The sequence below is a fragment of the Arachis hypogaea genome, chromosome 15 (genome assembly GCF_003086295.3).
Source record: "Arachis hypogaea cultivar Tifrunner chromosome 15, arahy.Tifrunner.gnm2.J5K5, whole genome shotgun sequence".
Classification (NCBI taxonomy): domain Eukaryota; kingdom Viridiplantae; phylum Streptophyta; class Magnoliopsida; order Fabales; family Fabaceae; genus Arachis; species Arachis hypogaea.
Genome location: NC_092050.1, coordinates 59,387,996 through 59,405,394, shown reverse-complemented (window position 1 = coordinate 59,405,394; position 17,399 = coordinate 59,387,996). Strand labels below are relative to the sequence as shown.

Here is a 17,399-nt window from a genome sequence, read left to right as displayed (position 1 = left end):
GAAATTGAACTAATCTTACGCGTATCTTTTAAAAGCTAAATTAATGTCAAATTGCCAGAGACCAATTTGACATTGGCTTTTTGATAGGCGAAAAAACTATTATATTTTTCTAAAAGATAAAAATAGAAAGCTTAACAGAACGAGAGATCAGATACTGGATTCTCTAATGCCAAATTTTTGGTACAAGTTTTACAAGTAGAGCATGGTTGGCATTACAACCAATGGGAAGCAACCAAAGCATATATTATTTGACAACAATAATAAGAGGAATTTTGCTCTCCATCACACTCGAGTGCACTCTCCCTTAGTTATATTTCATAGAATAAAAGCATTCATTGGATATCGCATATTACTTTGACATATGCCATTCATGCTATCAATCCCAGACTGTACGAGTTTGTTGTTTTTGCATCATCTGAAGCATCGATTGGCTGCTTCACACAACAAACTCTGGTACAAACAAATAACTGATCTAACTATGAGATTTTGCAAAGTATTAAAGAATGTCTATGACGTGAGTTTATATTTATATTATCTTCTAAATAAGTTGCAACGTATCCACAATCAGCTTCTGCAAAATTAGGTTCCCTGCAAGGGATGGACAGAGCTTTTTGCTGTACATGCAGTAGCAGTTTGCTAACTTCAGTTCAGTAAATATTTTAGGCTGCTGAGTTTGGTACAAAGACCACATCCATAACAAGACATTTTCTGTGGAGGGATGCAGCATCCATTGCCTACCCTGAATTCATTCATTCCCTAGGCTGGCCCGACCACTACCGCTCTCTGACATAAACGGCACAACAGTATCAGTTTCTTGATTAATTCATTCCACTAAATACACAATGGAATGTCATCACTAATGTAACACTAGTTCTCTCTCCACTATGCTGCATCCAAATCCAAAATCCAAAATCCAATGATGTACAATCTCAGTCTCACTCAAAGTGAGTCGTGATATGGCCACAAGGTGATAAATGTCACTCCACATATGCCAACCAGAAGCATGGATCTGGTCTACTATATTATGTATTATCTACCAACTCGCGTAATTATATATCTCCCTTTTTCTAGATCGTAAATTGTCTTCAACTGAGGTTTCCTCCACCTGGATATTGACCAAGCTGTTAACAGCAGTATTATAAAAATTCCAATTACTGAGAGGAGAGTAGGTGATTCATCACTGAAAATGGTGGCACCCCAGCTATGATTGTTCTGTACGTCTGCATCAGTGGCAGTGGTGGTTTGGAGAATAAAAGCTCCCAAAGCCCAATCAAGGGGAATATCTCCAACCTTATTAGCAACCTTGATCCTGGCCAGCATTCATTCAAGTCAATGAAATGCAATCAATTGAAACAGACAGATTAAAAATAAGAGGTAATCAGCACAAGAGAAAATGTAAGCACACAAACATGAACCCAGAAAAAATAGCTACCAACTGAAGCCATGAAATTATTGGCACACAGCTCAAATACAGAATAATAATGGCACAAGGCGCAGGGTGCAGCCAATAATTCCTCTTTAATTTACATATAAATCTGGATGTATCACATGGAACCAACAATAAAAATTAAAAATAAAAGTAACAATAAAAGGAAAAAGAAAGGGAAAGAAAAGGAAGGAAGCAGGAATACCTTTCATCATTCAAAGCAATGCCAAGACTGTCATGAAGCATAGCAACAATGTATGCTGAAGAGAAGCAATATCGAAGTAAATCTTCCTCATCATGAGAAATGTATTTTTTCTTTAGCCTTAACCAATCCTCCCCACAGTAATTTTGCCCAGCACTCATCAACTCGGACAGATATGCCTTTGACCCCAATCCAAAAAACTAACACACAAGCAAAGAGTCAGATTGAGAAGGGTGTATCAATTATCAAGAATAGCACAAGGTAGAGCTAAGCATGGTGCATGACATCAGTCTACGAATGGAGTTATTACAGTACATTACTATCATCTCAATTGCCTCCATTTTAGACAATAACGAAAAACTACAATTACTGCTGGACATTGCAAAAGGAAGCATTACATCGTGACTATCAATCATAAGAGAACCTTTGAGGTGTGAAAGAAATTTTCTGTGGCCAAGAATCTCCCTTGAAGGTGAGGTATGAAATTTGATCCTAAGTCACAATGCTGATGGGTACACTTATCTGAATAAATAGAAAAGATGAAATAACTACCACTAACACAGAAAGCAAAACAGTAATAAACCCTAAAGCAAAACAGTAAAGCATCTCATTTTATAAAGGGAATCTAACCTAATAATAAAAATTTGTAAATAAAAATGTTACCTTTTCCTCTTTGTAATAGCATCAATGCTGCAGATCTGCACTCTGAAAAGTTCCCTTTCGTTTGAACAGTTGGCTGATATTGGCTTTGATCACTCCCTGAGCTAGGAGAGAACTTCCATGACTCAACATTATGCAAGTACCCAGTAGGAGTACAAGGATCTATTCGCAACCCCTCCTGAAGAGATTGAGAAGCTGCACTGAGGAGAATAAAGAATCAATTTAAACCCTTCTAAAAAAGAAAAGAAGTTAGCTGTTCTGCTGCATGCCATCAATGACAGTGTTGAACTTTGTACATATGATAAATTAGAGAGAAAGAAAGTTAGGGTTGGCAAACTGAATATCTTAGATAACATTTTTTTTTTTTTTTTGCATTCATCAACATAGGAAACATATGCTGGTATGAACTTTGACTTGGTGCTAAATCATTACAACTTCCTTGAGAGAACTAAAATATTCACAACACTTAAATAAGAAAAACTATTTCTGAGTGTAGTTCAGTGGCTAACCAAGGTGATTAATACATGTTAGCTTCAGTTGCACACTAAAACAAGATAATAGTAAATTTTCAAAGATCAAAGGAGTAAGATTTTGTGCAGCACGTTAATAGCATGAGTATGGTAATTAAGTTCAACAATTCAAGACAGAAATCCGTCCAATGATGCAGCTCGTGTAAATTACCCATGTTAAAATTTTTTGTTACAAGTGCTTCTCTCCATGAGTCATGAGCAACATTCTGCAAAATGAATTAACATTAAAAGAATTAATAATCTCAAACATTATTTTATAATTCTATATCTAAAAAGCATGACCCTTCATAGAGAATCACATTAAAAAATAAAATTAAAAAAAAGATAACCAAAACTATTCGAACTTTTACATTCTCGGAAAAAAATGGAACAACATAATAAATTTATCATTAATTAACTTTTTTTTCTCCCCAATACATCATTAGTAGTGAACTGAGGCAAAAAGAACAATAGATACAGACATGCCACTATATCTTAAACCCCCCACCCAAAAGAGAGAGAAAAAAGGTTACCAGGCCATAATGTAGAAAGCTGTGGCTGTAAAGATTGTAAGTGGTGTTCCCAAATTTAACAATGTGTGAGGACCCAGATTGTGTCAGTTCTCTAGATACAAAGGTCACCTGAAACAAGTGTAAAAAAGAAACCCATATATCATGGTTCCCAACAATATGAACCTACCAAGAAAGGATGACCTTGTATTATACAATTATATGGTATATATACATAATTTGGATCAAAGAATATCAAATGTTTTAACGTGAAGAGTCAGGGACAGAGAAGCTGTACCTGAGCAGATGCCCCACCAAGTTCAATAATCCCAGTTGTATCCAAGGGATCACCTCCAAGAGTGCCAAGTGCATAATTAGCAACAACCCAAGCATAGATTCCTTCATCAGAGCCTATGTATCCAAAATAGAATAAGTCAAAAGAACCCAACAATCAAATACAGTTCAAAGTAAATAACGAAGAAGCATCGCATTCACATTACAGTATTGGCAACATATGGGAACTGATTGATTATACTCATCTCATGCACCCTAAAAGTAAAGCTCCAAGTCTGACATTTGAAATTTTCCGAACCCCCCTCTCATCTAACGTTTTATCAACTTGACAAACAGTGCATTTTATGCTTCCCTCAGATGTACGATAAAGCTTCAAATGGCTTGCCAATAGACATCATGTATGATAAAACATAATGCTTTCATTTGATCTATGTAATTAAACCACCTAGTAAGGAAAACATTACTTCTTGTTACACATAATCAAAGGAAATTGGTTGTTGTAACTATTTGGATATTTAACTATTTTTTTAAGTCCCTTAAGACATATTCTGTAGTATTTACAAAACAAAGACTATTTAAGCTGCGTTTGTTTATAGGCACGGGACACTGAGACTGGACCAGACACAAAATTGTGTTTGGCAGATGAGACATGCACAGAGACATTGTGTCTAAAGATACTGAATTAGTGTATTTTGTGTCTATCTTGACAAGAAGGACATAGAGACACTAACTAACAAGAGACACAACTTATCTTTTATTTTTTCCTTCATATTATTCTTGTTAATTTTTCATAATTATTTTTTTATTATTATATTTTTTATGAAAAAAACTAAGAATAAATTGGACTTTCATAATTTGTTCTAGTTTATCACCAAAAAAAATATAAGAACACTAATTTTTGTATCTCTATCCTTTATGTCTAGTTCTCGATGTCTTATCTTGTCATGTTCTCAAAATCAAACACAGCCTTAAGGAACAAAATTAACTCACAATTAATCCCTTCCCCTCATCCCATGATGAAGCTTTGTTTCATTATTTTAATTGTTCCCAAAATTTCAAATAAAACAGAAAACGTGAATTGATAGCCTGATAAGCACTGAGTTCCTATCAATTAACTAGTCTAACATAACTTGCCTTTAGATCTTTCCGAAATTTTTTTCTAATTATAAGAAAAATCCTGAGTAACTATTTTTTGGGCACTAATCTGATTCAAACTGAGTCAGCTTCTATTCACTAAAAAAAACTCAGTCAGCTTCCATAACGCTAGTTTTATTCTTTTCACTTATTATATTACTCGAACTTGGGGACCTTACTCAAGGCATACACAAAAACCCGTGCACTGAAAACTGTTTCCACTTTTCTACTACTGCATTTCAGCTTTTCTCACCACCAAAAAAAATGATATAAAAGAGAAGAAAATCAAACTAACCCCCAAAAACTTTGGGAAGCTTCATGAACGGAAATTGTTAATAATACTTATAACAATGACAAGAATTTATCCATAATCATAAACATATCATTCCATTGATCAAGAATACACACTGAGAAAACTTAAAATTTACCATTTTGATTCAAAAAGTAAAAAAAAAAAAAAGGGAAAGAGTGCGGAAGAACCTGTTATGACAGAGGCCCAATCGTCCCTAAACTTGAAACCGGAGCTACGGAGGACCCTCCTACAAGCCTCCAGTATCCTCCCTTGGGCCTCAGGGCCCAACAACCTCATCCCAGCGGTGGCCATGAGCCTAATCTCGGTGTGGGCCCACTTCTCCCTGGGAACCTTCCCCTTCCCGAACTCCACAAGCTCCGAAATGGACCTCCCCGCACCTTCTGGATCCTTCGCGAACGACGACAACCCAGGGTTCACCCTCATCGACCCCAAATCCAACAACTCCCTCTCCTTAATACCGCCGCCGCCACCACTACGCAACACGTGGATCCGCGTACCCGTGCTCCCACCGTCTATGATTATACCATAGCGTACCCGTTGGTGGGAAGAGGAATAAGAAGATGATGGTGATGATTTTGAGGAAATGATTTTGTAGGTAAGGAGCAAGAGGAGGGTTAAAAGAAGGGTTGCGATGCAGGCGAATCGTGATTTTGAGGTGGTGGTTGTGGAGGGTTTGGGGATGTGGCGGGGGAAGAGGCTGGGGCGGCTGGGGGAGGAGGTTGTGGTGGTGGTTGCGGAACGGAGCTGGAGCTTCATTGCCGGATCCATCATCTTTTTGCTGTTATTGTCGCTGTTGGAATCTGAGGCCACCCGATTTCGTGCATTCGATCGTCGCATCAAAGTTGGAGAGGAAAGGGAATCATGTGAGAATTGGAGATGGCTTGACGGAGGTCGGAGAGGTAGTTGGCGGCGGCGATCGGAATTTGGACCGGAGAGAGGAGAGTGATGTGGGAAGGGAGTAGGAATGGGTTGGGTTGGCCCCCTCTCTGTCTCAGATTCTCAGAGCTTGCTTTTCTCTCTCTTGGAACAGGGAGAGAGAGAGAGAGAGAGAGAGAGAGAGAGAGGGCTAGGTTGGGTTTAGGTTTTGTGATTTGAACCAATTGAACGCCTTTGTGTCAATGGCAATGGATTTCCAAGTTTCCAAATCTATTCGCTATTCGGGAACTCAACGGCAAATTCGATTCGTTTGGTTCGGATTTTGGTTTTGTAGGTTTGCTTCGGATCCGAGCCTCAACTTCCGGGACTCGGTTCCTTTTCCACTTTCAAAGATTTGCTACACATACAAGTCTTTTTGATATACAAATTTATACAAGTTAACATTAATTCAATAAAATTTACTTTTATAATGCAAGGAAGAAGAAGAAGAATTTTAAATTATATAAAATTTATCAATACACATACATAAAAAATTCTTAAATAATACAATATAAATGACTTGTATAAACTTGTACGTGTAAATAACTTGTATGTAGATAATAATCCTTTCAAAAATCAAAATTCTTTCCTCGCTCGGCCAGGGACGAATAAGACAAGACGTCAACGTCCAAAAGGGCAAAAAAAATAATAATAAAGAGCAACGTATTTTAAAATTTAAATTGGATTTTTTTTTCTTTTATAAATTAAACAAAATAATTAAAATATTAATTAAATTATGTTCTTTTATTTTTTGGAAATAATAAACCATTTAAATTCATAAAATAAAAAAAAATCCATTTCAAATTAATTAAACCATCAAAACTCAGCTAAACTCTCATTTTCTTTCTTTAAAATAACTCGCATTTTCTTTGTTTGAAATAAAAACAACTCTCATTTTCAATCTTATATAGAGAATAATGTTGATTTTGATATAACATATAATGCTTGCACATATTACTGTCTGAAACCTAATATCTGCTATCAAAAGAACTTTAGCAAAAACAAATTAATATTTAACAAATTTTAGTTATTAATTGTCTATAACAAAAAAATCTCTCATTTTTTCAGGCAGAATTGTATTGAACTCTAAAGTTTGGATTTTGAAATGAATTAAATAAAATCATAAATTGAATTGAATTTCAATACTTAAAATAGTTATCAAATGAATTAAAATTTTATAACGAACACATTTATTTTTTATTAATATAATATTATTATTCCAACGGTTACCTAAAATATTGATTTGGTCATGAACGTGAGGTCCAGATCCCTTTGTGTAGTGTCCGACTTGATGTGCTGAGATGCCACCTGTCCGAGTTCCTCGTGAGGAGGTGGGGGGTGGTACCTGCAAGTGCTTAAGTTAGCAAAGGTTTTGAGCAGGTTTTTAGTAGATTGGAACGTGCCTTATACCTGGGGCTCCAGTGTATTTATAGTAGAGTAGATAACCACTTTTGTTGGAATAGTTCTATCTTTTTTGATAGATAAGTGTTCCCTTTATCTTGGGAGTTTGTTGGGATTTACCTTCTAGATGAGATAGAGTTGGTTGGAGAGACTTTATGGAGGCAGTTACGCCAGGCAAAACTGGGCCTCTATGTCATTGTCCGACCTCTTTAAAGAGGTCGGATCTCGGATCTATCAATAAGTCCACCTTTATTGGTGGGCCTTTTATTGGACCTGGCTTTCATTTGTTGGGCCAGGGTATGAACAGTGCCCCTGCTTAAGTTTGTTCCTTTTATAGGTCGGACTCAAACATTCTGCGGCTTTTGCTATGGATGTCGGGTTTTGACTTTGTCGGTATTACCCGACTTCTTTTGAATTTTTTATTGTTGGGGAAGTTTTAATGACCGTCGAATTTTGCGCGGCGGTTCTCTTCTGGGGATTTATGCGCTTTAAAGAGGAGTAAAAGAGTCGTTTCTGATTTATTGTTCCTTATAAAGGGGACTTTTCGGCTCTTCTTCTTCTTTTTATTTGTTTCTGAAAAGTTGTTTTGCTTTCTTCTTCACCAAAGTACTCTCTGTGTCATTTAGCCCGTTTCTGTTTCCTCGAGATTTCTCAATCTTGGCGCTTTAGAGGGTTATCTATTTTTTTCGGCGTGAAGAGGATTGTTTGTGCTCTGTTGTTTTTTAGACGCGCTCTTCCTCTCTTTTTTACAATCTTCTTTGAGGTTGGTTTCCTTTTCCTTTTCCCTCAAGCTCTCCTTTCTGATTGTGTGCGACTTGCTTTACTGTTGGTTTTGGTTTAGCTATCTTTGCATTTTTCTTTTTTGTTGTTTTGGAGGAGGTTTTGCGGGCCGTATTGAGGGGAGAAAACATTTGATGCCAAAGATTTGAAAGAGCTTCTTCTTTTCTTGAAAGAATCATTATTTGTGCTATTATAACTGTTATCTTTTATGTGTTGTATTGCCCCTAATAGCGCCGCTTTTGACATAATGTCGTGTCAAAAGGGCACCATTTGATTGCTGTGTAGAAAGATTTTGAAAAGAATAGCTTTCTCTTGATTTAGTTGTTTTGCGCGACTTGTATTGGCCGAGTTCCAACTTCTGTTAGTGACTGCTTGCTTTATTTTGTGCTTTATAGGTGTAGCGTTTATGTCTAATGAAAGAGTGTTATCGTCGGCTTAGAATTTCTTCTCGGTAAGAAGAAATAACTTCGTTGCAAGTATAGTTCCAAACCGACAAATAACGTTCAATCAAAGTTTAATTTTGGTTGTCACAAGTCCAACACAATAAAAATAACCAACAGTATTAGTCTCGGGTCGTCTCTCAAAAGAATTGCAGTGAGGTATGCGTATCATTGGTTATGAGATTCATGTGGTGGTTTGTATTTAAGAAGACTATAATCTAAATGACAATAAAAGTAAATCAACAACTAAGGATAACAATTACTAAAATGAGGCATTCATGGCAAGGAATGAGAATCAAGGCTTTCTATCCTAGTCATTAATTATCATACAATACTTAACAAGAGCTAATTATATTTCGTCATCTCCAACATCGGAAGAAAGTATAATGTTATCTTCATATTGAGAGAAAGTCAAATAGGACTAGTTAATCCCAATCCATAAGTAATGTTAATGGAAACAAGACTAACTAATCACTCTAGATCACCAATCTAAATTGGATATTGATGACTCAAAATTGGCCAATTTCTCTTTCCAAGCTAAGAATGCTTAAGAACTACTCTAAACCTAAACTAAGCATTTTGTCAAACACTTGGAAGGCATAAAAGAAAAGCATCATAAAATTGCAATAATAATAATAAAATCTACAACTACCCAATGCTAGGAATCAACAATAACAACTAAAGAAAGCAACATTAAACATGAAATACCTCAAATTGCATTAAAGAAAATTGAAATTGCCAAGAGTTTTCATGAACATAAAAATGACATAAAAGAGAAATTAACAAAAGGAACTAAGAGAACAAGGATGTAGAAACAAGAAATTGCAAGGAAAAGTAGATGAAAACAAGAATTAAACCTAAATTTAAGAGACAATTAAATTAAGAACCCTAATTTCTAGAGAGAAGAGTGAGCTTCTCTCTCTAGAACTAACCTAAGGCATGTTTCCTATACTATTTAATTGCTCCCTCCTTGTCCAATCTTGAATTCTGCATCAAATAGCCTCAAAAATGAGTTGGATTTGGGCCTGAAAAGCTCAGAAATCGCCCCCAGCATCTTCACTTTAATGAGACGGGTCAGATCAGGTCAGATTTGAACAGCATCTGCAGTGCTTTTTCTATCTCTGAATCAGACTTTTGCTCCAACTCCTTAATTTCAGCCAGAAAATACCTGAAATTGCCCAAAAACACAAAAACTCATAGTAGAATCCAAAAATATGAATTTAACACTAAAACCTATAAAAACGTAATGAAAACTAAATAAAACATACGAAAAACTATATGAAAGTGATGCCAAAAGGCGTATAAAATATCCGCTCATCAGTTACATCCACCTCTTGACAAGCATCTTCCATGTTCACCTCTTGACAAGGCTCTTCACATTCAATCACTTCCTCACTAACCTCTTATAGCGCTTCTCCATCCTTCATGTCACAACTTGGAGGTAATGTGGAACTCATCTCAACGTCAACCTCAATTTTAATGGAAGAAGACTCCTCAAATACCAAAGGACCATGTGTTGGTGTGAAATCATCATCAAGAGAAAGATTTGTTGCTTGCTCAACTTCTTCCAATTCTTCATCATTCATCCTATGCTTTGGAGGTTGCGCACCCTCCTTAACATTGCTTTCAAGTTCAATGGAAGAAGGCTCAATAGGATCATTGAGATGATTTGTTAGTAAGGACAAGAACTCATCAATGATTGAGTCCAATTCTTGATCAACCTCTCTTAATTCTTCAACCGCTCCTTCTGGCTCAATTATCTCAACTTTCTCCTCTTGTTGCAATTTTTGCCTTAACTCCTCTTTTTCACCTTGAAGCTCCAAACTCACACCCTCACTATGCTCTTTGGTTGATCCTCCACATTCGTCAATGGGAGTGTCTTGAATACATAAGCTTAGGTGGGAGGCCATGCTGTTAGCGGCTTCAGTCATGGTAGCAACCATTATTTCTAGCTTATTTAGCTCCTTTTGCTGTTCTTCTTGCCTTTGGATATAAGAGCTAATATCTCTTTGTTGTTCTTGAAAGAAGGTATAGAGAGCTTCGTCCATTGAAAGAGGTGGTGGAAGAGAGGGTTCATTATTTGGGAGAAAGGGTTCATAGTTGGAAGGTGGTGCATCTTGGTAAAGAGATGGAGGTGATGTATATGGGATTGATGGTTCTTGAGAATATTGATATTGGATTATACCTATAAGAAACCGGAGGAGGTTGTTGCCAAGAAAAGTATCCATATGCTTGAGGCTCCTCCCATCTTTGATTTCCAAATCCTTGATGCAAACCTCCATTGGAGCTTTCATTTTCTACAACATAGTTTGAACCAAACTCATAGCCAAAGGGATGAGAATTCATAGTAGCAAGAGAAAATGAAAACAAAAACTAACAAAAAACAAAGAAAACCAAAAACTAAGACTAGCAAAAACTAGCAAACAAACCAAAAATCAAGCTATTCACAATATTCACATATGAACAATAACTAATAACAAGCACGCATTGCAATTCCCCGGCAACGGCACCAAAAACTTGAAAGAGTATTATCGTCGGCTTAGAATTTCTTCTCGATAAGAGGAAATAACTTCGTTGCAAGTATAGTTCCAAACCAACAAATAACGCTCAATCAAAGTTTAATTTTGGTTGTTACAAGTCCAACCCAATAAAAATAACTGAGAGTATTAGTCTCGGGTTGTCTCTCAAAGGAATTGTAGTGAGATATGCGTATCATTGGTTATGAGATTCATCGGGTGGTTTGCATTTAAGAAGACTATAATCTAAATGACAATAAAAGTAAATCAACAACTAAAGATAACAATTACTAAAAAGAGGCATTCATAGCAAGGATTGAGAATCAAAGCTTTCTATCCTAGTTATTAATTATCGTACAATACTTAACAAGAGCTAATCCTATTTCGTCATCTCCAACATCAAAAGAAGGTATAATGTTATCTTCATATTAAGAGAAAGTCAAATAGGACTAGTTAATCCCAATCAATAAGTAATGTTAATGGAAACAAGACTAACTAATCACTCTAGATCACCAATCTAAATTGTGTATTATGACTCAAGATTGCCAAATTTCTCTTTCCAAGCCAAGAATGCTCAAGAACTACTCTAAATCTAAACCAAGCATTTTGTTAAACACTTGAAAGGCATAAAAGGAAAGCATCATAAAATTGCAATAATAATAAAATCTACAACTACCCAATGCAAGGAATCAACAATAACAACTAAATAAAGCAACATTAAACATGAAATACCTCAAATTACATTAAAGAAAATTGAAATTGACAAAAGTGTTCATGAACATAAAAATAATATAAAAGAGAAATAAACAAAAGGAACTAAGAGAACAAGGATGTAGAAACAAGAAATTGCAAGAAAAACTAGATGAAAACAAGAATTAAAACCTAAATCTAACAGACAATTAAACTAAGAACCCTAATTTCTAGAGAGAAGAGGGATCTTCTCTCTCTAGAACTAACCTAAGGCATGTTTCCTATACTACCTAATTGCTCCCTCCTTATCCAATCTTGAATTCGAGTTAGATTTAGACCTGGAAAGCTCAGAAATCGCCCCCAACATCTTCACTTTAATCAGGTCACCAACTTCACGCATGCGCGTTGCTTGCCAAAATTCCTCCTCATGCGTACGCATGGCTGACGCGTGCACGTGACCTTGACAAAGTTCTCTCTTACGCGTACGCGTGGATGACGCATGCGTGTGGCCATGAATCCTCTAAATACTTATTTCTTCATGAATTCTCCACTTTGCATGCTTTTCTCTTCACTTCTTCCATTCAATCCTTGCCTTATGAACCTGAAATCACTCAACAAACATATCAAGGCATCGAATGGAATTAAAGTGAATTAGATTTAGCTATTTTAAGGCCTAAAAAGTATGTTTTCACTTTTAAGCACAAATTTAGGGAGAATTACAAAAGCATGCTATTTTATTGAATAAATGTGAGATAAGTTGATAAAACCCACCAAATTCAACACAAGATAAACCACAAAATTGGGGTTTATCATCTGACAAGGTTATTTTGAACATGTCAGCTAAGGTTCTCCCTGCTCTTTGGGCCTGGGTAGATAGGGTTGTTCTTTGCGGTGTCCCTGTAACTGATAGGGAGTATTGTGACGAGTTGTGTAGGTACCATAGTATTTGTGAAAACAGGGAGGATGAGAGGAGCTATATCCTAGAACCGCCGACCCCGAGGAGAGAGTGTGTTTTCCCCATATAGTAGAGTCTGAACAACCTTTCTTTTATGCCTACGATTGCTTTTTTACTAGGTTAGGTATCCGACTTCCTTTCAGAGATTTTGAGGTGGAGGTCTTGCGGTCTTCAAACCTTGTGATACAAGAATTATTGTCGGTCTAGAATTTCTCTTAATAGAAATAGAACTTCGTTGTAAGCATAGTTCCAAACCAACTAACAACTCTCAATAAAATTTTAAAGAGTTGGTTGTCACAAAGTTCAACCCCAATAAAAGTAAACCGAAGTATTCAAACCTCGGGTCGTCTCACAAGGAATGGGCAAACATGTGCATCAACATTGGTTAGAATTTCGGGGTTGGGAGTCATGATCAAGAAATTAAACTACTAGACTTAACATGTAAGAAATCTTAAAATGCAAGAAACTAAATCAAGTAACTAAGGTAAGGTATGAGCATTTTCAAACTAACAAAAGAACATCTAATATAATTCTATTCTAGAACTAAGCAATTGACTATAACTAGAATTAAGCGATTGAAATTTTTGGATTTCAAATATGAATAATAAAAGGAACTATTGGCTAGGCATAGGAGTTGGAGTTACCATCCTTGTCTAATAACTATATCTTGATAATTATGAGGAACCAAACTCACTAAGTCTACCTCCAACAGCTTTAAGTACGTAATATTTATTCCTAAGCTTGAGGTATGTCAAGTGGCTTGATCAATCTCAACTCTTAAGTCCCAATCCAACTACCAATTGACATAGTAGTGGATTAGTGTCAATAGGTATCAACTTGACCACTAAGGGTTCTCAAATCACCAAATCAATTAGACCCAATGACTCAAGTTTACCCAATTCCCTTAGCCTAGGCCAAGAGTAAAGAAAACTACTCCATAATCAAAGGAAATATTTCATCAAACACATGGTATGCATTAATAAAAGACATATTCAAATTGCAAATAAATAGGAAATTGAAAGTACCCACTAACAATTATCAATAGAAAACCACTCAAACAACACTATTAATCATGGAAAATATCAATGTATCATTCGAAATTCAAGATCCACAAAGTTCATAAGATGAATAGAAAATGGGAAATAACAAGAAAATAAAAATCTAACACAAGATCTCAACAAAATTATACTAGAGAATTCAAATTAAGTAATCAAAATTAGAAATCAATAAAACCCAATTTAGAATTCAACAAGGGAAGATCAAATCAAATTAGATCTAGAGAGGAATAAGGGTTTCTCTCTCTAGAAGAACAAGAACAAAAAACTAGCCAAAATTATGTCTAAGTGTGTAATGAATGATCCCCCCCCCTTTTTTCCCTAGAGTTCCTGGGTCTTTTTCATGTAGAATCATCTTGAATTTGGGCCTGAAGAGCCTCAGAAATTGCCAGCTACGATTTCATTAATGAGGTCACGTGCTGCTCGTCACGCGTACGCGTGAAGCATGCGTACGCGTCGATGGGGAAATCGCCAATCCACGCAGATGCGTCACTCTTCGCGCGCCATGCCCAGCTCCTTGCACCCACGCGTGCGCGTAGGCTACATGTGCGCGTCGCAGTCGATTTTCTAAAGCCCAATTCTTCATGTTCCTTCCACTTGTGCATGCTTCCTTTCTCTCTTCTAGGTCATTCTTGCCCTACAAACTCTGAATCACTCAACAAACATATCACGGTATTGAATGGTAATAGAAGAAGATCAAAATATGGCATTTTTAAGGCAAAAGAAGCATGTTTTCTATCATGAAGCAAAATTAAGAAGAGAACACAAAACCATGCAATTTCTGTGAATAAGTGTGGAAAATATTGACAAAATCCCCTAAATTCTACACAATATAAACCACAAAATTGGGATTTATCAAACCTCCCCACACTTAAACCAAGCATGTCCTCATGCTAAAAATAAAAAGACCAAAGACCATGGGAGGAAAGGGTTCATGAAGTGCAAATTACCTAAATGAATGCATGCAACTAATGTAAATGTATCTATCTACTTGGTCAAGGGTAAATCTATCCTCCAAGAACACATATGAGCATATAGGGCTAAGGTGACCTGTAGTCCATGAATCCTACCAATTCAAACATCAAAATGAACTGCATATAACTTGTAAGACGAACGCTTGTGAAAGCCGGGAACAAGGAGTTGAGCGTCGAACCTTCACCGGAAGTGTATCTACTCTGTTCGCTCAAGTGTATAGGGTTCGTCACTCAATCCTCCCCTAATCATACTTTCCAAAATTTGTTTTTCATCTAACAATCAACAATTACTCAATGCATGCATACAAGTATCATGAGGACTTATTCATAGGTTGTAATGTGGCTAGGGTAAAGGTAGGGATGTATATGGTCAAGTGAGCTTGAAATTTGAATCCTTGATTAACCTAAGATCTCACCAAACACATATAACAACCTATATAATTCTAATACAATACCTAGCTACCCATGATTCTCACTTTTCCATATACTCATGCATTCTCTTTTTGATTACCACACATATGCATTGATTTTTATTGAACTTCAATTGCTTTTCTTTTTCTTTCTTTTTCTATATATCTTTTTTCTTTATATATATATATATATATATATATATATATATATATATATATATTTTTTTTTTTTTTCTTTTTGTAATCAAGTATATACAAAAGTATCAATGCATATGGTTTTACATATTTAATGCATAAGCATGTACCCAGTCCCATGATTTTCAACAAAACTACAAAATACACTTTTACCTCAACCAATGTCCTAAGTTTTCTATACCCAAATGATACACACTCTCACTAGCCTAAGCTAATCAAAGATTCAAATTAAGGGACATTTATTGTTTTTCACTTAGGGGTAGTGATGTGCTAAAATTAAGAACAAAAGGGATTAAATAGGCTCAAATTTGGCTAACAATGGTTGATGAAAGGTAGGCTATTTGGGTAAGTGAGCTAAATGAAATGATGACCTCAATCATATAAATGCATGTATACATGGAATAATAGATATAAAGAATCAAACAAATCAAAGATCACAATCATAGAAGGGGAATGATGCATACAAGAATGGAAATAAGTGGTTATAAGATGTAACCACACAATAAGGCTCAAAACTCACATGCTTGTGTTCTTAGCTCAAAAACCATGTTCCAAAATACATTCTTCAAGAAAGTTTATCGCAAAAAAATTTTCAAAATTGGTAGGGTGCCCTGAAAACACAGTTTCTTGGAAAGGAGGTCATCACCCTAACCAAGTAGTCCTAACAAGAAAAACTAACTAAACATGCAAGGTGTCCTAATTAACAAAAAAAAGAGAATTAAAGTCCATAGATGTTGAAAAGAGGAGATTATTATCCACGGAGATCGGTCGAACGACCTCTCCACACTTAAGAATTAGCATGGTCCTCCGTGCTGCTAGTAAGGTGCCAGTGGTGGTCGGGTTTGGAACTTCTACTATCCCATTCGTGAATGCTCTCTTCACTTAAGTACGAGGTTGATGCACGGAAAACTTGTCTCATAACAAATTTCCTTCGGCAAGTGTACCGAATTTGTCGTCAAGTAAAAACTCACAATAGAGTGAGGTCGAATCCCACAGGGATTGATTGATCAAGCAACTTTAACTAGAGGAATGTTCTAGTTGAGCGAATCCAGAAGTTGAGTTGAGAATTGCAGAAAATTAAATGGCGGGAAAGTAAATAACAGAAAAGTAAATGCTGAAAGTAAAGAGCTGAACGTAAATGACGGAAAGTAAATTGCAGAATTGTAAATGGGAATGATGGAATTGCTCATAAGAGTAAATAACAGAAATTAAAGAGAATGGGTAAGATCAGAAATGGGGAGTTCATTGGGCTCAGGAGATGTTGCATTCTCCGGATCAATTTCATTTTTATCTCTTCCTCAATCAATGCACTCATTGATCTCCTTGGCAATCTTAAGTGATCGACTTACAATTTCTTGTAATTCAATCTCTCAAATCTTGATCAATAGCCAATTTCTTGGTCAATTGCTCATGAGAAGAGATGAAGTATGGTCACTGATTATACCACATGCATTTTCCAAATCAAGTGTTGAGAGGATTATAGTCACATATCCATCCAAACCCAATTTGGTCCAGCATGAGAAAGCATTTCTAGCATGATCTCTTCATTCCTCTTTCAAGGTTCAGAAGAGATCCAAGTATGAATAGCTTCTTTTCCAAGATAACTACCCAATTGGATGAAGATCGAAAGCTTTCAAGTAAAATCAAGAGAAAAGATAGAAGAAGAATAATGAAAACTAGTATTGATCCATCAAATTACAACAGAGCTCCCTAACCCAATGAAAGGGGTTTAGTTGTTCATAGCTCTGGAAAATAAAAACAAAGATGGAGAATACATCATGAAACTAGAAGTGCAGAGAAAGTAAAATACAGAGAGTAGTTCTATGCCAAGAGGCTCCCTATAATTTCTAACTCCCAAAATAATTCAAAGCTACTCCTATATATACTACTCTTCTGTTCTTCTAGTTGATTCTTCAAGTCTTGGGTATGGGACTTTGGATCTTGAGTTTGAAGCAGTTTTCTTCTTTATTGGGCTTAGCTTTACTTGCAGAGAGAAAGTGTGAAGTGGGCAGAGACTTTTA

The 17,399-nt window shown here is 36.0% G+C and overlaps 1 protein-coding gene across 1 annotated transcript; it reads right to left on the bottom strand.

Annotated features, from left to right (window-relative positions):
• Positions 1-261: 261 nt before the first annotated feature.
• On the bottom strand, positions 262-6,299 carry LOC112750372 (probable apyrase 6). The gene is made up of 8 exons (XM_025799077.3): positions 5,215-6,299; positions 3,605-3,717; positions 3,331-3,438; positions 2,970-3,024; positions 2,292-2,483; positions 2,053-2,150; positions 1,632-1,828; positions 262-1,309 (listed from the first exon to the last, which is right to left on the bottom strand). The coding sequence occupies exons 1-8, from the start codon at positions 5,882-5,884 to the stop codon at positions 1,030-1,032; spliced, it is 1,713 nt and encodes a 570-aa protein (XP_025654862.1). The 5' UTR covers positions 5,885-6,299; the 3' UTR covers positions 262-1,029.
• Between the last annotated feature and the right edge of the window lie 11,100 nt (positions 6,300-17,399).